The 22,579-nt window shown below is 43.3% G+C and overlaps 1 protein-coding gene across 1 annotated transcript; it reads left to right on the top strand.

Annotated features, from left to right (window-relative positions):
• The first annotated feature begins 10,068 nt into the window (after positions 1 to 10,068).
• On the top strand, positions 10,069 to 10,830 carry LOC133054856 (ferritin light chain-like). The gene has a single exon (XM_061140223.1). The coding sequence runs from the start codon at positions 10,142 to 10,144 to the stop codon at positions 10,667 to 10,669; it is 528 nt and encodes a 175-aa protein (XP_060996206.1). The 5' UTR covers positions 10,069 to 10,141; the 3' UTR covers positions 10,670 to 10,830.
• The last annotated feature ends 11,749 nt before the right edge of the window (positions 10,831 to 22,579 follow it).

Below are 22,579 nucleotides of genomic sequence, written 5' to 3'. Positions count from 1 at the left end.
ACATGGGTCTCCTGTCCTTGGATTAGGAGATATACCATCTGCTCCCCTGGTTCTCAGGTCTTTGGATTCTGACTCAAATTATTCCATAAGTTTCCCTGTGGGTCTCCAGCTTTCCAGGTCGTAGAACTTCTCAACCTTCATAAACACATGAGCCAAATCCTCATATTAATCCCCTTTTGTATGTATTTTTGTGTGTGTTCACCAACTGCCTCTCTGGGTCTAAAGGACAATCCTCCATTTTTGGTGTCAAGATTTTCTTTCTTTTCTATATGATAGCAGGTGTAGCTATGGTTTTGTTCATACCATTACTTGACAAAATTAAAAGTTCACCAGTCTAAACTAGGCTTCCAAATATCTCCATTTTACTAGTCCACGAGCTCTCCAAGTCTGAAAATCAACGATCTACCTTTTTGGAAAAAGATCTGAGGTTTCCTTCCATAGTTAAGTATCACTGAGAAATGGATTTCACACCTGTTACTGCTGGTGTGTGTGTGTGTGTGTGTGTGTGTGTGTGTGTGTGTGATGGAAAACACTCTCTCTTTGTCTGATGGCGCATAAAGAAAGACCAGCTCTCCTGAAGTCAGGAGTTTATCTAGCTTGTGATTTTCCATGCTTCTAGCTCCAGTATTAATATACAGCTTCTTGAACTGAAAAATATACACTGTTATCTGTAGAATAAATAACATACAATTCCCTCTTCTACCCTGAACTGTTAACACTATTATTTTCACAATAAATAACTGTTAGAACCATTACCAGTGAAATAGTAGCATGTTTTGTTGACTCTTTACAAATACCAAGAGAAATTAAATGTTTCTTGCGGCACACTGGTTGTGAATTACCTATAATTGAGCCTGAAATCCTGGTTTTTTTCAGAAATAGAAATAATCAATGATAAATATATGTCGTATAGAAATCAACATCTCTATTACAGAGACTTCATTAAAATCTATTTCCTCTCAAACTATGTTGAATATTGAATAATTTTTAGTAATTTTATGTATTTAATATTTTGGCTATGCTGGGTCTTTGTTGCTGTGAGGGCTTTTCTCCAGCTGGGGCAAGCAGGGGCTACTCTCTACTTGTGGTGCAGAGGCTCTCGGGCACTCAGGCCTCCGGAGGTGCGGCTCAAGGGCTCAGCAGTTGCAGTCTGAGGGCTCCAGAGCACAGGCTCAACAGCTATGGTACACGGGCTTCGTTTCTTTGTGGCATGTGGGATCTTTCCAGAACAGGGATTGAGCCTATAATCTCCTGCACTGGCAGGCAGATTCTTCACCACTGAGCCACGAGGGAAGCTCTAAATATTGAATACTTTAATTCTATATCTATTTCAGAAGAATGAATTTGTTGGCTAAATTGCTTGAATGGTAAGAGACACACCTTTATTCAGAATTCTGAAACTTTAACTGGTTATTTTTCATGCCAACCTACATCAAGTAGTTCCCATCTTCAAAACATTCAGTCTCTATAAGAATGAATTCCCCAAGAAAAAGTGCTACAGGTGAAAATACATAATTTAAATCAGTGCCAGAAGAACTACTGGGGGGAAAAAAATTAATGACAAAGGTAAAGATTATTTAATAGCTTTAATTACAACTTTAGAGCATTTTAATAGTGCTAAACAATGAAAGTGACTTTATAACATCAAAGCAAATAGAAAGCAAAAGAATAACTTTTATCCTGTGATTCCAAAAGCCAGAGAATGCTGCAGCTCCTAGGCTTACTTGCAGCCACTATATGGACAAATAGACAATTTTGCTTGAAAGCCATTAACAGAACAGATTAACACCAAGTATTCTCTGATATGTACTCGACTCTGGTGTGATTTTATCTATTTCAATGAACTCAAAGATAACATTAATGTACAACAGAGGTCATACTTGGGGGAAGTAGCAGAAACATCACACATGGCCAGGGCATCTGGATTCTAACCATGGTTCTCCCACCTTCTCCCTTTTAGATGTGAAGTAAATCACTTTTTCTGTCTGGGTCCCAGGTTCCTCCTCCGCAACTTTAGAGCACAAAATTTATCATCTAGTGCATGCAGAGTTGCTTCAGTCATGTCTGACTCTTTGCAGCCCTATGGACCATAGCCCACCAGGCTCCTCTGTCCAAGGATCCTCCAGGCAAGAATACTGAAGTGGGTTGCGATGTCCTCCTCCAGAGGATCTTCCCAACGCAGGGATCAAACCCACATCTCATGTCTTCTGCACTGGCAAGCAGAGTCTTTACCACTAGTGCCATCTGGAAAACCCTGATCATCTAGGTGGTGGTGGTGGTGTAGTCGCTAAGTAGTATCCGACTCGTGTGACTCCATGGACTGTAGCCTGCCAGGCTACTCTGTCCGTGGGATTCTCCAGGCAAGAATATTGCAGTGGGCTGCCATTTCCTTCTCCAGATCATCTAGAAGAGCCCATTAATTAATGGCATGATTCAAGCTAGGAAATTATTTTTTAAATAATTTTATCACCCTAGACATGTATTAATCTTATTCAACAGTAACAAAAAAATTTCATTATTCCTTTTGGGTCTCTTTTAGTCTCTAGGTTCGGCCCTCCGTTCCTTTTGTGACCTTACAGAGTATCACCTGGGCCCTTGAACCTGAGGAGTTCCCACAATCTAGATGGGTCAGTACCTACTCATGGTGCAATTCAGCATTCTCCTCGGTCCTCCACAGAAGCAAATGACAATTGGCTTCAGAAATAAAAGTATTTAAATCTTCACTTTTACTACCTTGTGTTATTTTTAAATGGGAAGTAAATGTTAATAACAACAACAAAAGCATTTAAATGCAGTCTTTATGGACTATAACCCAACCTTCCTCATTCACCTAGAACATCACTCCTTTCTGAGGAGAAATGAAGTGTATGGGCATATTCTTGACCAACACCAAGGATTCATTTTTACTAGGAAGCCAGCTCTAGACTCCTATGGATTAGAGATAGACATTTTCTCCCCAGTCTGGTCTTAGGAAAAGTTTCTTTTCATCCCTCTATTTCCATCTGTCTCCTTTCCAGACCTACAGCTCCCCTACCTCAAGGCTGTTACAGAAGGTGGCCCTACCACATACAGCCTGCCATCAGTACTTATTCCAGGAGGCAGCCTTTCAGCAGAAACACTGAAATATGCTACCTCAGAAGTTTAAATTCATCTCTCCGGGGGAAGTGAACTCCAGAAGGCAACTTAAAAAACATCACCCAGCAGGAAAGGCAGAAAGGGAGAGAAATATGTTTCCCAGCATTGTCGTCGAGGAAACAATTCTGCCACCAGCCATTCCAGCTGCATCATCTGCAAAACTGAGTGTTCTGTAGGCAGAGCAGATGTTCCAAAGCTGTGTCGTTTGTAAATATAGATGAGAAATGTGAATTGAAGATGTGACCTCACTCAGTATCATATTTGAGGGTAACAGCAATTAGGAACATTGACTATAATTTGAGCTGAGAATGCAGAGATCTTTTTCGGTCCAAATATAACAGCAGAAAACATATTTTCAAAAAGTAAAATGACGCTCACTGTTGCCTGCCACCACACAGTCACAAAGCAAGCCAGTCTAATTCTGAAGCTCTCAGACAAACGTGGCCGATTCCACATCTTTGCTAGAATTGTCAATTCTTTGGCTACAGGAGAAATTAAAGACTGGGTTGGATGGAGGTCAGGAAATAAACAGTTTCTGTAAAAGAATGAATGAATGGGAAGAAAAGGGCAGAAGGAGGCTTTTTTTTTTCTCAAAGTTTCAGGGAATTAGGAATAACAGCTTCACACATCCCATTCCTCTAAGGAAAGTAAAAGGAAGAAAAATTGGTAGACATTTGAGCCTTGGAGATGGCTAATTGGTCACATCTCAAAGGTGGGCTGCCTCCAGCTGATTGTAGTAGTGGCTGCCTGGACCGTGAAGGATTCTAAGCACAGTCCTGGATAAGCAGGGAGGCATGCTGGGATCAATTAGTAATGTCTGCTACAGATGCCATACTTGCAGAATGGCAGCGTGAGCAGATAGCTATTTAGCATCCTACAAGGTGATCTCTAAGGTTTCTTCCAGCACTCTCTGTAGCTCCATTCATTTTCAGAACCAGGACCAAGGGTGGTTAAGTGACTTGGCCAAGGTCTAGCCCTGGGCAAGGCTGAACTAGAGGCTGGTCTTAATTCCCAATGACCGTGTTTTTTCTACCACTAAATGCATCATGTTACTTTCCTGAAGCACCGAGACAAACAAGAGAAAATGAAGCGAGGAGAAGCAAAGAGAGAAAGTTAAACAGCAACTGAGGGGCCAAATGAAAAAGAAGAAAAGATCAGCAGGATTAATAGGGCTCCGTCAGCAGACGCACGTAAATTCCAGGCTACAGAGAATGTGCCAATTAGCTAGTCCCACACCCAGTGAGTCAAGGATACTGACAATCTCCTCCGCACCATTCACCTGAGAGAACCTACTCGTGTCACTTCCCTGCTCCATCCCTGGGCCAATGCAATCATGCTCAGTCATGTCCGACTCTTTGCCACCCCACAGACTGTACCCCACCTGGCTCCTCTGTCCGTGGAATTTTCCAGGCAAGAATACTGGAGTGGGTTGCCATTTCCTACTCCAGGGGATCTTCTCAATCCAGGGATTGAACCCGTGTCTTCTGAGGCTCCTGCGTCGGCAGGCAAATTCTTTACCACTGGCGCCACCTGGGAAGCCGTCCTTGAGCATCAGCTCTTACAGCCCCATCCGAGCAGATCTCCAGTTATATGGCCACAGATGCCCGGACCAGGAATAGGATAAGTGAACTCCGCCCCCCCCCCCCCAAATCTGAAACTGGGGCCTGGAGACACTTGGCATTCTACATTGGGTACTTGACAATGGAAGTGACAGAGAACCAGGAGCCATGTTTGGGACACACACATGCCAAAACAGAGAATGCTGGTTTGAAGAGAAAGAGAGAAAAATGAAACAGATGCAAGGAGCTGCAGGGACAAGAGACTATGCAACACTAAGAAGAGAAACTGGGAGATTTGGACTGACACATATACACTGCTCTGTATAAAATAGATAACTAATAAGAACCTACTTGTTAGCACAGGGAACTCTGCTCAATACTCTGTAATGGTCTACATGGGAAGAGAATCTAGAAAAGAGTGGATGTATGTATATGTATATATGATTCACTTTCCCATGCATCTGAAACCAATACAATATTGTAAACCAACTATACACCAGAGTTTCCCTGGTGGGTCAGATGGTAAAGAATCTGCCTGCAATGCAGGAGGCCTGGGTTTGATCCCTAGGTCGGGAAGATCCCCTGGAGAAGGGAATGGCAACCTACTCAGTATTCCTGCCTGGAGAATTCCATGGACAGAGGATCCTGATGGGTTACAGTTCATGTGGTCCCGAAGAGTCGGATACAACTGAGTGACTAACACACCAACATTATACTCCAATAACATTTTTAAAAAATTTTTAAATGTTAAAAAGAAGAGAAAGTTAAAGAAATTAGCTGCTCTGGTTCCACATTTTAGGGAGACTCAGACCACAGTGACAGATTTTATTTTCTTGGGCTTCAAAATCACTGCACTTGGTGACTGTAGCCATGAAATCAAAAGACGTTTGCTCCTTGGAAGGAAAGCTATGACAAACCTAGACAGTGTATTAAAAAGCAGAGATATCACTTTGCTGATAAACGTCCATATAGTCAAAGCTATGGTTTTTCCAGTAGTCATGTACAGATGTGAGAGATGGACCATAAAGAAGGCTGGGAGCCAAAGAATTGATGCTTTCTCATTGTGGTACTGGAGAAGATTCTTGAGAGTCCCTTGGACAGCAAGGAGATCAAACCAGTCAATCCTAAAGGAAATCAACCCTGAATATTCATAGGAAGGACTGATGCTGAAGCTGAAGCTCCAATACTTTGGCCACCTGATGTGAAGAGCCAACTCATTGGAAAAGCCCCTGATGCTGGGGAAGATTGAAGGCAAAAGGAGAATGGGGCAACAAAGGATGAGATGATTAGATAGAGTCACTAACTCAATGGACATGAATTTGAGCAAACTTCAGGAGATAGTGGAGGACAGGAAAGCCTGGTGTGCTGCAGTCCATGGGGTTGCAAAGAGTCGGACACGACTTAGCGACTGAATCAGTGATCACTGTACTCCAGACCACTCTGATCTTGCATGATTCCCAAAATGTAAGACTTTTTTGCTTCAACTAGCTCAGGTGGCTTCTGTTCCTTGCAAGCAAATATAACCCCACCCAAGTCAACTGAACCCTGGTTGGTTTCCATTTTCTATGAATACAATGACTGCTGTGGAGAGAAGGAGATGAGAAATAGTATCCTTTTTGGGGTCACATGTTCTCAGGAAATCCAACATAATATGTTAACCATTGCAATAATACACTGCCTTTTCTCCACCAAGCAAGTCATTGAGGCAATAAATGAAATTAAACAAGATATCAGCTGCTTTAAACCTATTTTGATGGTTAACTTTTCAAATGAAGGTGAAACAAATATATGTTATTTATTTATTACCAGACATTTCTGTACAACAACCCTAAAGTTCTCAGGCTGCAAAATCCTGAAAATATGGCACCCATTTGCTAGTCACAAGTTACTAAAAATCCCAGATGGTAAAGTGTTTAAAATCGACTGCGGGAAAAAGCGGTGTCTGTCTCCTAAGCAAGATTCTAGAGCTGTAAAATTGGCTGGTGGTGTATGAAGAGTTCATAAAACTGTGATTAAATAAAGCACCAGCGAGCTCTCAGGCAAAGACTGCTCTGAAGCCTCCTTGTAGGAAAGAAAAGTGCTATAAAGTAGAGAGAGAGAAACCCTTTTTAAAAGACAATTCACTTTTGTGAGGATTGGGCTTTCACTGAAGTCCTCTAAATCTGGAACAGAAAAATGAGATCACGGAAGGAAAACCCTGTTGAGCTGTCCCCACAGCCGACACCCCGTAGTGTAGACCTGTAGAAGTCGTGCAGTTTGCCAAGTGTTGATCAGTCCATGGTTCCCATCACACATTCTGGGAAACAAATGCCCCAGACTGAAATGTTTATTATCTCTGAATTTTTTAGTGATTTTGCATAAAATACTACTCGAGTTTTGCTGAGTTTATTCTTCCTCTAGTTGACTCTTTCCTCTGCATGCATGCTAAGTCGCTTCAGTCATGTCCGACTCTGTGCGACCCTATGGACAGCAGCCCACCAGGCTCCTCTGTCCACGGGATTCTCGAGGCAAGCATACTGGAGTGGGTTGCCATTTCCTTCTCCACTAGTTGACTCCATAGCCATGTGAAATATTTAACCTCTAAAGAGATAAACCTCTGGTGCTTTCGCTGGTTGTCAACCCTGAAGTGATGCAGATGCCAGAAAAGAGGTACCTGAAACAGTGAGGAGCAGCGGTGCAGTTCACACAGCAACACAAGCCAACCTTTTCAAGACAGCAACCTCTGCAACTGGTGCAGAGAGAGCTGTACTCGCATCTGCCTTCGCCGTTTACTTCCTTGGGCCTTGGATCTGTCCAGACACCTTAGATGGGGGTATGACTAAAATAATGTGGAAGGGTCAGGGTGGTCTTGATTTTCATTTTCAGACAGTAGAGTGTTTCAGACAAGGTAAATGATCAGTAAACAGTCATTATTCTCTCCAGCTGCAAAAGACACAACTTGGAGCATCTGTCCAGCAAATGGCCACTCCTCTAGCAAATGCCCCCTCCAGAAAACATAAAATTGGTTCACGATCGTCCGCTATTGCTGACTGAGGCCAAGAGTGGACACCTGCCCCCAGGGGGAGCCAATTGCTCCTGACCTTGCAGCAAATCAAACTGTCCCCAGGGCCACAGAGAGCTTTAGTCAGGTGTGCAAGGGGGGCACTGGGCTCCATGCTGCTCTTTCAGGCTGGCTATTTGTACCAGGGACCCAGAGAAAGTTTTCAGATAATCATAAAGGAGAGGACCAGAGAGAATCAGAAATGAGAGAAGTGGGGTGGAGAGGAGGGGCATCAAGGAGGGAGAGAGGTAGAGACAGACAACAGAAATAGAGACGGCCGGCCCTGGATCTGCTGGTTCCTCCCTCACCAGGCCCAGCTGTACTCCCTCTCCTGTGGTTCTCTGATGTACCCCTGCAGCCTTCCAAGAAAATCCACATCTCTGGTTCAGCTAGTGTGAGTGTTCCTGGCAACCCCATCCATCCAAACCTTCCAAACCATCCATCCAAACTCCAGCCATCCAAACCTTCTGTACATCAGCAAACCACCTCCATCTCAACTCCCGTGAGGAAAACTGTTGATCCCTCCATTACAAGACTCCACGTCACCAAAGGATTATCTATTGAGTTGGAAAACATTGGATTTTTTCATGTTACCCCATTTTTGAAGTCTATTGGTAAACTGTTCAGTACTATCCCAAACACCATATAACATCTGAAATTCGCTTTCCCTTAAAGACACTTGATGAATGTGACCATAAATTGAGAGGAGAGCTTCCCAGTAGACACTTTTGGCCACTGTGTAGGAAGGCCTGGGAGAAAGCACTGCTGATGGTCTCTGTTTCCGTGTCCTGAGGTCAATTGCACCACATGGTCAAGAGCACAGTGGGGGAGGGGCCTGGAGCCAAAGTGACAATGACAAAGGTGACCTGAACTTAGATTTCTCAACCCCATGCAATTCTCTTCTTAGTTTTATCTTCTATCTTTGGTCTCGATGGATAGGAACAGGAGCCTTGGAATCTGACAGACCTAGATAAAAATCTCAGCACTATACTTACTGGCTGTGTGACTTTGGACAAGTCAGTTTACCTCTCTCTGCCTCGATCGTCTCACCTATGAACCATCTTCGTCAAACAGTTGGTATGAGGACTGAAGGAGACAAGACATTAAAAGAGTTTAGAATAGGGACTTCCCTGGTGGTCCAGTGGCTAAGATTCCATGCTCCCAATGCAGGGGGTCTGGGTTCAATCCCTGGTCAGGGAATAAGACCCCACATGCCCCAACTAGGAGTCTGAATGTTGCAATGAAAGATCCTGCATGCTGCAACAAAGTGCCACAACTAACAGCTGGCACCATCACATAAATATATATTTATATATATATTTAAGTTAAAAAAAAAAAAAGGAGTTTAGAATGTGCCTAAGCACATAGTAAACATCAACAATATTTTGTTATCCTTTGTAAACAGGTGTGACCATGTGACTTAAGTTATCACCAGTGGAATGCAAACAAAAGTAATATTCTATTTCTTACCAAAAAAATGCTATCCCTCCATTCTTTCATACCCACCCTTTGGGTTGGAACATAAGGTATGTAACTGGTAAGCCAGCCTGTATGAACAAGGGGCACACCTTAGGATATGGCTAAGGAGCAAGAGAAAAACACCTGAATCTCTGGATGGCTTCATGAAGCAGAACTACCTGCTTGCCTTACACCTCCTTCCCTTGAGACTGTTATAACACAGAAATAAACTAACTTGCCTGAAAAAATGTAGCTATTATTTATTAAGCATTACCACCACTGTGACAGTAAATATTTTAAGAAAATGATGACCAAATCAAAAATCTAATTATATGTATAAAAAAATAAGTCCACTGTACCATCACTATTTTCTATGTCCATTAAATTGTCACTCTGAGAAAGATCTCAGGATATCTATGCTTGTTACCTCGACTATTTCTGAAACTGTAAATTTGATCATCTTTTCATGAAGATTTCTCTCAGTAATATAATCAACAAAACAAACAATCTAGCCACTGGAATATTACCTGGTCATCGGTAGTGTTATTAATAAAATCAGAACATTCTGAGATAGTCATGAAACAGAGCAGGATCCTGTGGTCCTTGCCACCCCCACCACCCCCCACCACCGTGTCCTCTGCTTGCCTTTGGTCTGTAGAAAACGTTAGCCAAAGAATAAGTTTGCTCAGAGAAGTAAGAATGTAAAAACAAAAGAAAACAATCAAAGGAGACTAAAGATTAATAATGCAGGAAGTGCGCTTGGCGGCCCCGCGGATCTGTTTCTTGCTTCAACAGTGCTTGGACGGAACAGACCCAGAGACGCCCCTTGCTCCAGCCTCCAACTACCCTCCAACCTTTTTTCCAGTCGCAACCTCCGGAGTCAGCTACTCAGGTGTCCGCGATCACCGGGACCAGCCACCATTTTTTAACTCCTTATTACCGACCAATCATGAGCTCCCAGATTCGTCAGAATTATTCTACCGAGGTGGAGGCCGCCGTCAACCGCCTGGTTAACATGCAACTGCGGGCCTCCTACACTTACCTCTCTCTGGGCTTCTATTTCGACCGCGACGATGTGGCTCTGGAGGGTGTGGGTCACTTTTTTCGCGAACTGGCCGAGGAGAAGCGCGAGGGCGCGGACCGTCTCTTGAAACTGCAAAACCAGCGTGGCGGCCGCGCCCTCTTCCTGGATGTGCAGAAGCCATCTCAAGATGAGTGGGGTAAAACCCAGGACGCTATGGAAGCCGCCCTTCTCATAGAGAAGAACCTGAATCAAGCTCTGTTGGATCTGCATGGCCTGGCTTCTGCCCGCGGAGACCCCCACATCTGTGATTTCCTGGAGAACCACTTCCTAGATGAGGAAGTGAAACTCATCAAGAAGATGGGTGACCACCTGACCAACCTCCGCAGGCTGGCTGGTCCCCAGGCTGGGTTGGGCGAGTGTCTCTTCGAGAGGCTCACCCTCAAGCACGACTAGGAGCTTCTGGAGACCAGTGGCCTTTGAAGAACCCACCTAACGTCAGGGCTGCCTGAAGCCCCTCTCTGCAGCTACTAGGCAGCTTTTTAACATCCTGGAGCCCTCTCTCAAGCCTTGGACCAAATGGAAACAATAAAGCTTTTTGCAGCATAAAAAAAAAAAAAAAAGAATAATAATGCAGTCATTAAGCATAGTCAAGGACCTTCGGTTCTTTCTCAGGGGCTATAGACAATATTCTGAGCCAAATCCGGTGAGCTGACTTATAGATACTAAAACACCAGGTGGAGAAGTTAACTAGATGATGACCAGACTGTATCCAGGATATGAGCTGCCACAATTCTGAGAATTGGCCTCAGAGAAATGGGAACAAATGGACCTTGAAACTGAAGATGAACTGTACCTAAAACAATCAAGAGGACCAATGTTAGGATGACTGTCAGACCAATGATGACCAATGTGAAGACAGCTGTCAGACCAACGATGACCAATTGGAAGATGACTGTCAGAGCTGGCAGTGCTATTTCTGCATATAGTTCCCCCTACTTCTGTCTGTAAAAGCTCTTGCCCCGTTGGTTGCCAGAGTGGGAAGAAAGGAGGAGTCAGCCTTTGAACAGATGTCTGCCCTCCCCCAGCCCCAGGTACTGGCATCTGAAATAAAGCAAACTTCCCTTCCCAACAACCCCACCTGACTATTGGCTGTTGAGTGGCGAGCAGCTGGACCCCACACACTCTTTCAGAAACAGTCATATATTTCCAGCAGTACATTATCAAGATGATCCGAGAGAAATGGTTAGCAAGCTTATGAAAAATACCTTGGGCAAACTTCTTCCTTAGAAGAAGCTCTCTTAGATAAATTTATTGCATACATATTCACCACATGCCAGGTTGGGCTGAGCTTTTTAGATGCATTAATCCATTTAATCCTCACAGCAACGCTAAGGTAGATACTCTAAGTACTCCCATCTTAAGGTGGGAAAGCTGAAGCTCAGAGGGCTGAAATTATTGGATTCCCTGGTGGCTCTGACGGTAAAGAGTCTGCCTGCAACGTGGGAGACCCAGGTTCGATCCCTGGGTCGGGAAGATGCCCTGGAGAAGGAAATGGCAACCCACTCTAGTATTCTTGCCTGGAAAATCTCATGGATGGAGGAGCCTGGCAGGCTACATACAGTCCATGAGGTCACAAAGAGTTGGACACAACTGAGCAACTTCACTTTCACTTTTCACAGAGGGTAAAAAGGCATTTGACCTTATGCATTCAGACTCCTGAACCTATATCTTTGACACATGTCAGCCAAGAAAGGAGATTCTGCACTTGGGCTCTAAGGAACATGCCAACACTAGCATGTATTTGGAACTTAGACTTTACAGTCATCCATCCTGGGTGTCACGGCTTTGGGTTTTGCGGGATGGATGGTCAGATAGCTCATGACTATGCCCACATCACTACATCCTCTCCAGCATCACCAAACCTCAGACCTCATGGCTGGCTACCTCAGTTTTGTGAGCCCTCATATTTCTTACAAGCACCTCAAAACCTAAGTCCAATATCAGTGTCCCTAAAATCTGGTTCATTAAAGACAAACAGTGCTGGGATATTCTAGACACAAGCTGCTCTATGCTGTCCTAGCAAGTCCCTTCAGTGTGAAAGCTCCTTCTGCCATTTCTTGGCCCAACAGCCAGCACCAATTTGCTGTAAGCACTCAATTTCCAAAGCCTTCCCCTGAAGCCTGCTCTCATTTGATGCTGCATATAGAATCCTGCCCGCTATAAACATGGTACCAGCACAGCAATTTCTGAAGCAGAGAAGTAGGTCCTCAAAGATTCCAGGAGGAGGAGAACACAGAACTTCCTGGTGGGGGAGTCATTTCTGCTCGCACCCAGTTTCTGAGCACAATCACAGCCACATTATTGAGGGCAGCCCGGGATGGCAGAGGTGGCTGCATTCATTCCAAACACAAATCACACCATGTCATGGCTATAAATTCCAGCAGCAGCAGGTGTGCGCTTCAGAGGAATAGCTTCTGCAATTAAAAAAGTGACATTTTAATGGATTATGCAGATCAGCTAAGGCTCTAAATCATACACCTCCTGCCTTAAATGGGACCGAAAGCACAGGCCGAGCAAGAGGAGATGGCATAAACACTATGAAAATTTTATCACTCCTTATGACCTTTCTATACTTCACTGTGAAAATGAATGTTAACCTTCACTTGCAGAGAAGCCCCCTTTCTGCCACCTAACAAAGGCAATAGTTCCTCTTTGTAGTAACAAGTGAGCTCCCTTGATTTTGCACTTCCTGAACATCACAAATGTTATCTGATACGATCCCATCACCACTGGTGAATAAAATAAGCGGTCTTTTTATTTTTTTATTTATTTATTTTGGTAATGGAGTGAGAAACAGGAATAAAGAGGGGGCAGGTGCAAGTTTCCTTGCTGGAGATAAAATGCACGAACAGAAACTAAAGTGAGCCTAGAACAGGGTTTTGGTATTTCCTGTATGCAAATCATGCAAGGTAGGTTTGGCCTTTCCTTTCAAATCTAAGAAGATAAAGGGAGGAGTCTATAAAGACTGAAGGGAAGACATGCATGCCGACAAATCATTACAAGAACAATGCAATGTGGGTAGAAAAGGCTGGAAGAGTGATGGAAACTGAGCAGGTAAGGATCCTGCAGTGGGGTTGTCAAGGTCACAGAGAAGGTGGCAAAAGCCACTGATCTCATTTTGGAAAACAAATCACCCCCTCAAGTCACTTAGGAGGTGAACTCCCCAAAGAGATGACAGAATGGAAAAGTTGAAAGGAAGCCATGTGCCCCAATCCTCTCAGTTATACAGAAAGAAACTGAGGCTGAGGCCAGAGGTTAAATGACTTGTCTAAGACTGCCCAGGCGGCACTAGTGGTAAAGAACCTGCCTGCCAACGCAGGAGGCACAAGAGATGTGAGTTTGATCCCTGGGTCGGGAAGGTCCCCTGGCGTAGGAAATGGCAACCTGCTCCAGTGTTCTTGCCTGAAAAATCCCATGGACAGAAGAGCCTGGTGGGCTATAGTCCGTGGGGCCTCAAGGAGTCAGACATGACTGAGCCCCGGGACTGGCAGGACCACACAGCGGTAGGGACTGTGCCCCCTGCTCCATTTGCATTCTGAAGCCCTAACCCCCAGCATGACTGTACTTGGAGAGAAGGTCTTTATAGAGGCACCTGAGGCTGAATAAGAGCAGAAGGATGTGCCCGTAACCCAACAGGACTGGTGTCCCCATGAGAAGAGAGAGCCATCACATAGAAGCACAGAGAGAAAAGGTCACGTGAGGACTCAGCAGGAGGGCAGTCATGAGAAGCCAAGGAGACAAGCCTCGGGAGAAACCAAACCTGCCAGCGCCTCGATATTGGACCTCCAGCCTCCAGAGCTGTGGGAAAATTAATATCTGTTATTTGAGCCACCCAGTTTATGGTACATTTTGATAGCAGCCTGAGCCAACTAATGCACACAGCAGGGAAACGGGCTGACTACGGCAAAAACCCAGGCTTCCACTTACTTGAACACTGCTCTTTCCCTTCCTCATTTGGAGAAGAGATCTCAAAGGGATCTGCAAGATGGTGGTGGGAAATGTCTGGGTGCAAAACAGAAACACACATCTCTCAGGTGACTGTGTGATGTGGCATGATCAGGGAATGACTCCATGGAAAGCAGGCTAAGCACAGGCATGGTGGAGGTGGGAGAGAAAGGACGGGAGCTGCATCGGGGTTATGGGGATAATCATACCCTGCCCAAAGCCCGGGGTAGGGAGGATGAGGACAATGAACCTGTGCGGACATCCAGGTGTAATTCCTCCACTCTGGAGCTCCGTGCATTATTGCCGTTCAGTCTCTGAGTCGTGTCGGACTTCCTGTGACTCCACGCCAGGCTTCCCTGTCCTTCGCCATCTCCTGGAGTCTGCCCAAACTCATGTCTATTGAGTCAGTGATGCTATCTAACCATCTCATCCTCTGCTGCCCCTTCCCCTCTTGTTCTCAATCTTTCCCAATGAGCTGGGTTTTTACATCAGGTAGCCGAAGTATTGGAGCTTCCCGATGCACTATTCCAGCAGCTATTCATTTTCACCTTACCTCTATCATCTGCAAGAAGCAGAGCAGGGCAATTTATATCTCCTCCGCTCCTTGCCTTTGCTCCCTTCAGAGGTTAGGAATCTAATGGGCAGTGAAATGATAAGAACAAGGAAAAAGCAAAGTACACTAAGTCCCCTATATATCAATGTTCCAAGAGTGCATTCGTAAGTCCAATTTGTTGAGTCCAACAAAATTAGCCTAGGTACCCAACTAAGACAATCAGCTATACAGTTCTGTACCATAATAGGTTTATGATATTTTTCACACAAATAATACATAAAAAACAAATATAAAAAATAAAGAGAACATTTTTAATCTTACAGTACAGTACCCTGAAAAGTACAGCAGTACAGTACAACAGTGGGCACGCAGGGACTGGCATCAAGCGAACAGGCAAGAAGCGTTACTGACTGCAGGAGGGAGAGGAGGTGGGAGGGTAAAAGGATGAGCTGAAGGTAGAGCTGAAGGACCATCAGCAATAGGAGATGGAGGGCAAGCCGCAATTTCACTCATGCCTGACACTGATGGAATGCACGTTCGCATCTTTGAGAAGTTCGAGACTTGAAGGTTTGTATATAGTATTTTGGTATTTTGGTTCCAGTATTTTGGTCATCTGATGCGAACAGCTGACTCACTGGAAAAGTCCCTGATGCTGGGAAAGACTGAGGGCAGAAGGAGAAGAGGGCATCAGAGGATGAGATGGCTGGATGGCATCACTACTGCAATGGACATGAACTTGGGCAAACTTCTAGAGATGGTGAGGGACAGAGAGGCCTGGCGTGCTGCAGTCCATGATGTCACAAAGCATCAGAAACAACTGGGTGACTGAACAATAATAACATATAGGGAACTTACTGTACCTGGGGTCCTCACTCAAGAAGCCACCAGGCCTTGACAGTAAGTTTCAGGAGCATGCTGTCTGCAGTGGGTGACGTGAACTGCTCTGCTCAATACCCAGTCCAACCTCTTACAGCTTGCAGAGGTTGGAAAACCCAAAACTATACTTCTCATGCCCTTGCAGTTGGGGTTTTGTGTGTGAATTACTGTCCGTCAAGAAGACGTATCACACAACATTTTGATCTGGAGCTAAGTCATATGCAGAGAAAGGCAAGGTGTACCACATCCGCTCTACTTCTGGAGGTTGTGTCTATAGCAGTGAGATTCTTGAACCAGCGGCTACAATAGAAGCTTTCCGATTGTGAAGAGCCCAATTCTTCAAGATAGTTTTGGACTTTAATTCTGAATGTTCAGAAACTCACTAATAATTGAGTAGTTAATCTCTCCAAGGTGTTTTATCTGTATTCTATGATTCAATCCGCAAAAATAACTTGTAAAGTATGAGTATCTCCGTTTCGCACATAATGACATAGGTCACACAGTGGTAAACTTCTGCCAGGGGTCAGGCTGAGAGCTGAAAACTGTCTACACGCACAGTTCACTGTCTACACTAGTGGGATTATTCCAGCTTCACTGACAGGACTTCACTATTCTACTGTCTTCATCAACCTGACTTTGCTCTTTTGGGAAACTCTTGGCCAGGAAGATAAAAGATGCAAATAACTTTATTATTCATTCTAGAGACGTCCCCAAAATGTAATTAAAACTGCCTGATTTTTCAATTATAGTATCAAATGACTACTGATACTCTAAGACTCTTAGAAACTCTTGCCTCACTGGATCCATTACTTTTAAACTATTATATCTTGATCCTCACCCAATCTTAAGACCTCCTCAAAACCTTATAAATGTCCCAACTCCTTGTTCTAAAACACTTAAACACCATCATGACAGTGTTTGCCTGTCTGAAGCAAGCAATAAACTCAGTCTTATTTAAGCTGTAGGTATTTTGGTGGTATATTAAGCAGACACCATTTAACAGGACCCAAATCTCCCTGCATTCTTTCCACTATGCCTTTCTGTTTTCTACTTAAGGTATTGTCATACCAGAAATTAGGTATTTTCCCTAAAAATCAAGCTGCTCAGGAGTTTGGCAAAGAAATTGGAGCAGAGCTGGACACCATTCATCCCAAGGGCCTCAACCCTTCAGAGGTTCCTCCCAAGCACCACACCCTCCATGCATCTGGTTTAGGGGGAGGTGGGGCTCCTGCAACAAATTGGATTTTGGCTATTGGTAGATCTGTGAAAGTAGAACTCCAATGTCAAGTGAAGCCTAATTTCAGAAACACTTCAAATACTTTGAGGTTCCTCCAATGGACCAAAATCTGGGTGTTTTCCAAACTATGAAGCAACCTACCAGCTTGAAAAAATAGCAAATGGTTATTCAGGCCAGCGCCTTGTCATCAAGTGTTTTGAGTCAGAGCTAAATGAACTAAGGCTGCACCTCAAGGAGGGTAAAGTGAGGGGACAATGCTCATAAATGCTACTCTAGCCTTTGCTTTGTGTTAACAGCTCACAGGGGGACTACCCAGGTGGTGCTAGTGGTAAAGAACTCCCCTGACAAGGCAGGAGAGGCGACAGATCCAAGTTTGACCCCTGGGTCTGTAAGATCCCCTGGAGGCGGGCATGGCAATCCACTCCACTATTCCGGCCCCGAGAATTCCATGGACAGAGGAGCCTGGCGGGCTACAGTCTGTGGGGTCACAAAGAGTCGGACAGGACTGAAGCAACTTAGCACACACACACGCAATAGCTCACGGAGCCCTTTTACGTGCAGCACTCTCATGGGACAGCCCATCACTCAGCCTGTCCTCATTTTACAAAAAGGGAAAGTGAGCACCCTCTCCGTGTTAAATGGTCAGCTAATAAATGGCAGGGCCAGTTTCCCGAGCTCTTTCCAGGACTCATCTAGCGTTGAGTGGGGGAGAAGAATGAGTAAATTACTAGAGTTAGACTGCCTGGGTTCAAACCCTGGTGCTGCCATTTCTAAGGTGATAACCATGAGTCCATTTCTGAACTCTCTCTGCCTCAATTTCCTCACCCGTAAAATGGGAATAATAGAATTCACAAGGTTGTCATGTTGCTAAATTAATAGGTCATATGTCTTACACAGTTTATCCTGAATAATGCATAGGACATGGTAGGAACTTTATAAATAGAAGCTATTATTATCATGGAGGTCAAACTTTAGAATCTTTCCCTTTGCTACTGAAAGATTTTTTAGTCTTGGAATCCTCTTCCCAGATGCCAAAAATCTGGCCATAAAAAACAAACCCAGAACTGTAGCTACAGGTGGGAAGGATCAAAGAGAAGATTCGTTTTCACTAATTGTTACAAATAGTGCTACATTAACCTCCCAGAGAGCACAGATGGTGCAAAAAAGGAACTGTCTCCATTGCTCTGCTCAGACCTGAAATAACAGAGGATGAGCACACAGAATAGGTGAAGGCTCAGTTTGATAGCAGTGGGAACAGAAGATAAACAGAGAGGAGTGGGGAGGGGGTGCAGAGCAGGAGTGGGAGGGAGTCTGGATTTGCAGTTTGCTGAAAACTGACAATTGATTTGGAATCCAGTGTGGGATATCATGTAACAGAAATGGGAGACAAAGGCTGTGTTGGCAGCAGAATATTGCCATAGTTGGCAAGGAGAAAAGAGGGACAAAGAGTTCGCAGATGCAGAGTTTTCAACCTTTGCTGCCTAAAAGCACAGATAACAGGCATTCACTGGAGATTCTCCTGACAACCAGCTAATGAACCTGAGTGAACAAAACATTTGCTTCAGAGAGTTCTGTGCATGGGGTGTTTTGTTCTTTGTAATGTAAGTACCTCTGAGGGAAGGATACAGAGATGTGAGTATGTGTGGTAGAAGGGAAGAGCTCTGACTTCAGAGACCTTGTTCACTGTGGTGAGAACCTTGACTTCACCACTCGGGAGCTGTTTGGAGCAACTTAACACCTCCCTGTGCCTCGGCCCAATAATCTGTGATGATTCCCACTTGATGGACTTGCTATGAAAATTAAATGAAACACACACAGTGAGTGCTTCACCCCGGGCTCTGTCCACAGGAGACAGGCAATACATGACAGCAATGGTAAAGATGGAAGGTGGCATAAAACTTCTTAAATCAGAAGAGGAAAACATACAATTTTCAAGATAGAAAAATAACAATTCTTAAGGTCGTTTTGAAGGCAGAACTTCTGTGAATATTGTTTGAGCTGAATAATGATAGTGGGTATACTCTGCTGATCATCTCTGCTGCAAGCCAAGACTCAGTGAGAACTAGTAAATAATTCAAGGGCTACACTCACAGGATTGAAAGGTGAGAAAAGCTTAGCATAAACACTGAAATTATTATTGAAAATCAACCAGTTTAAGCCCTGCCATACTTGAAATTGTCAAATGGCTTTTGGTGACAGAGTGAATAATTCCCAGGAAAAGGAACCCTCAGAAATAAAGTTACAAACACACTCAGACATACTTCATTTTACATAATGGAAATAAGACTGAAAGTGTAGGTTATAAATGTAATTTTGGTAAATAGATTCACCTAGTAAACTTACTAACTCACTTATTTAAAAGAACATTGAGATAGGAAAGAGAAAAAGCAGAACCACTTTGTAAAACTGTTTGGCTGACAGTGTCTACCAAAACTGAATGTATGCATATCCTATAACCCTGCAATTCCACCCCTACAAATAGGCCTAATAAAAATATACACATATATAGTAGAAATGCCTGCAAATGTTCACCAAGAGACAGGTACTAGAATGATAATTAGCAGCAAAATCCAAAACAGGTAAAATGGGAATCCCTTAAATGTCCATTAGCAACAGGATGGATTAACAATTGTAATATATTCATACAGTGTAATATTATACAGCAAGGAAGATAAATTATAACTACACATAGCAACATGTTTGAATCACAAACCTAATGCTGAGGAAAAGAAGTCAGACTCAAAAGAGAATGTAACTGTAATTCTATTTATATAAATTCCAAAAACATTCATAATTTATCTATAAGGTGAGACTGACTGGAGAGGGCAAAAGGGAGTATTCAAGTGGGCTAGTAATGATCTGTTTCTTGATTTGTTGTTGTTCAGTTGCTAAGTTATGTCCAACTCTTTGTGACCCTAAAGATGTGGTCATATAGGTGTGTTCATTTGAAAAACTGACCAAGTTGTATACCTAGGATTTGAGCATTTTTCTCTTCTGTATATTTCATACATAGTTGGCATTAGAAAAGAGAAATCAACTAGCATTTACTAGCTAGGCACTGTGCTAGGAACTTTATGTGTACAATTGTATCTGACCTTGACAGACAACCGCTTGAGGTTAGGTTTTATCCCCATTTTAAGATACAGGATGATCAAGGTTCTAAGAATACTACTTTCTCAAGGTCACAGAGCTCACAAGTGGTATATCTCAGGTTGGGACCAGGTCTCACTGACTTAGAAGCTCATGTTCTTTCCATGAGACCTCATTATACTCCACGAAGCAATTTCTGGTAATAACTATTTTTTTGATATATCTGTCTTGGGCATCTGCCTGTTAGGTTTCATGGACATTTAAAGTTGGAGATACCAGTACTCCTATAAGATGTCATTTTTTTGTATGATACTGTGAATAAAATACTAAAAATCCATGACAAATGGCACCCAATGAATTAAGCTTACATGGTCAATTTAAGACTAAAAAGGACTACTAAAGCAAGTGTCAAACCAGTCAATCCTAAAGAAAATCAGTCCTGAATATTCACTGGAATGACTGATGCTGTAACTGAAGCTCCAATACTTTGGCCACCTGATGCGAAGAAGTGACTCTTTAGAAAAGACCCCAATGCTGGGAAAGATTGAAGGCAGGAGGAGAAGGGGATGACAGAGGATGAGATGGTTGGATGGCATCACTGAGTCGATGGACATGAGTTTGAGCAAACTCCAGCTGTTGGTGATGGACAGGGAAGGCTGGTGTACTGCCGTCCATAGGGTTGCAAAGAGTTGGACACGACTGAGCAACTGAACTGAACTGAAAGGAAGTGTGCCTGAGTCAGATTTGGGAGGATTAGATTCAGATATCACCAAGTTTCCTTCACATAAAGGAAAAATGGATAATTTAAAGAAGTGTTAAAAGCCTTCAATGTAGAATTTTTCATAAACCAAACTGACACTCTGTCTTTTTCCTTGTCTCTGAAGTTCTTCTCAGAGACTGAAGGTAGTAACATAAAAATTCCCGATGAAAACTGACTTCTCCTGAGTGATGGGATGGAGCTGTATCCAGAAGCTAGTGGAGCAGAATCTCACTAGGAATCAGGTCCCATCAACAGAATCACTGGTATGCAACAAGAGGTGAAATGAAGATTGATTCATCAAGACCAGAAGGTTACGCTCTGCAAAAGCAAGTTGCAAAGTTCCTCGTGAACGTCTCTGAAAGTCCTCCCTCTCCCAAGGTTCTAAAGTCGCTCTGTGTGTGTGCTTGAGGAGGTTGCTTCTCTTATCCTTTTTTCTCTTTTCATCTTCCTCCACTGTCACCACTGGCTTCTGGTCATTTCAGATTCTGAAGTAGACTCCAACAGCAGACTATCTGGGTTCAAATCTCAGCTCTCTCTCTGATTTACCACGTGACCTTGGGTACGTACTTAACCCTCCTGTGCCTCAGCCATCTCCTCTATAATGGGGATGCTGATAATAGCCACATCATAGAGCTGTAATTATTAAATGAGTTAAGATAGGTAAGATGTTCAGAATAGTGCCTGCCACCTACCACTAAATAAATGCTAGTACTTGTTAGTATTATCAGTTCTACACAATACCTGCCACACATACAACTGCCAAGAAAAAAGATAATTTTCTTTCTTGATAACTGCTGATTATTTTCTTCATAGTACTTAATAGAATCTCAAATTATGTATATTTATTTGTTTATCTTCAGTATTCTCCCACAAAAATGTTGTCTCTATGACAACAGTGATGGAGACACTTCTTGTTCACTACTCTATGTCTGGTTGCCAAGTACAGTCCCCAGAACATAGAAGTCTCAGTAAACATTTCTAGAATAAATGAACTGCAATTACAACTGTCCTTCATTATCTAAATTATTTAAATTTCTGAGATTAAATAGAAAGCTTTAACAGTGAGAGATACTCTGTTACACAAATCTGCTTGATTTCTGATTTTCTGATAGCACTCAGTAGCAAGTTTGGAGAGCAGAGGGTTTATCTGAAAATATATTTGTAGCTATTTGATTCCTGAGTTTGAATGACAAACGATGCCTGTATTTGAAAAGAATAGCAAACAAAGACCTCACTATTTTCTCCCTTGAAATTTCTATAAGCAAACAGGCCTTTCCAACAGCTTCTTTTACGTTGTCTCTGTGTTCCTGCTCCTCTTCTTTGTCACTATTTCTTATCCTGAGATTTAGAACATTATTCTGAGACAGAGCAGACAATCACAATTCAGCACCACGGACAGCAACATATGGCCAGAGGGGGGCAATTTGAATGCTGTTTTATGGTTCAGGATACTAGATGCTTGGAGCTGAATAAGTTCTGCATATAAATTCCTTTATTTTGCTATGAACTACATTGAGTTTCAAAGGAGAATGATTCACAGGTGGTTTCTGTTTGCTTTATTAATGGGGAATGAATCTGGCCTCTGTTAGGAACTTTTTAAGTGGCTATACATGCCAATCATTGTGTTGGGGGGCTTTATACATACTACTCATTTAATCCTCAAATCAACACCATGAGAGCACTACATTTAGAGTCAGAAAGCTCTAGATTTATATCCTGACTCTGCCTTGGAAAGCTGCTTAACCTCTCTCTTTCGATCAACCTGAAAAATTCAGTCTAAAATTCCTCTTTATAAGAAGTTTCAGTATTCCTGTGGAGAAGGCAGTGGCAACCCACTCAGTA

Source organism: Dama dama, chromosome 1 (genome assembly GCF_033118175.1).
Source record: "Dama dama isolate Ldn47 chromosome 1, ASM3311817v1, whole genome shotgun sequence".
NCBI lineage: Eukaryota > Metazoa > Chordata > Mammalia > Artiodactyla > Cervidae > Dama > Dama dama.
Note: the sequence above shows the minus strand (reverse complement) of the source record. Positions and strands in the feature narration are given on the sequence as shown.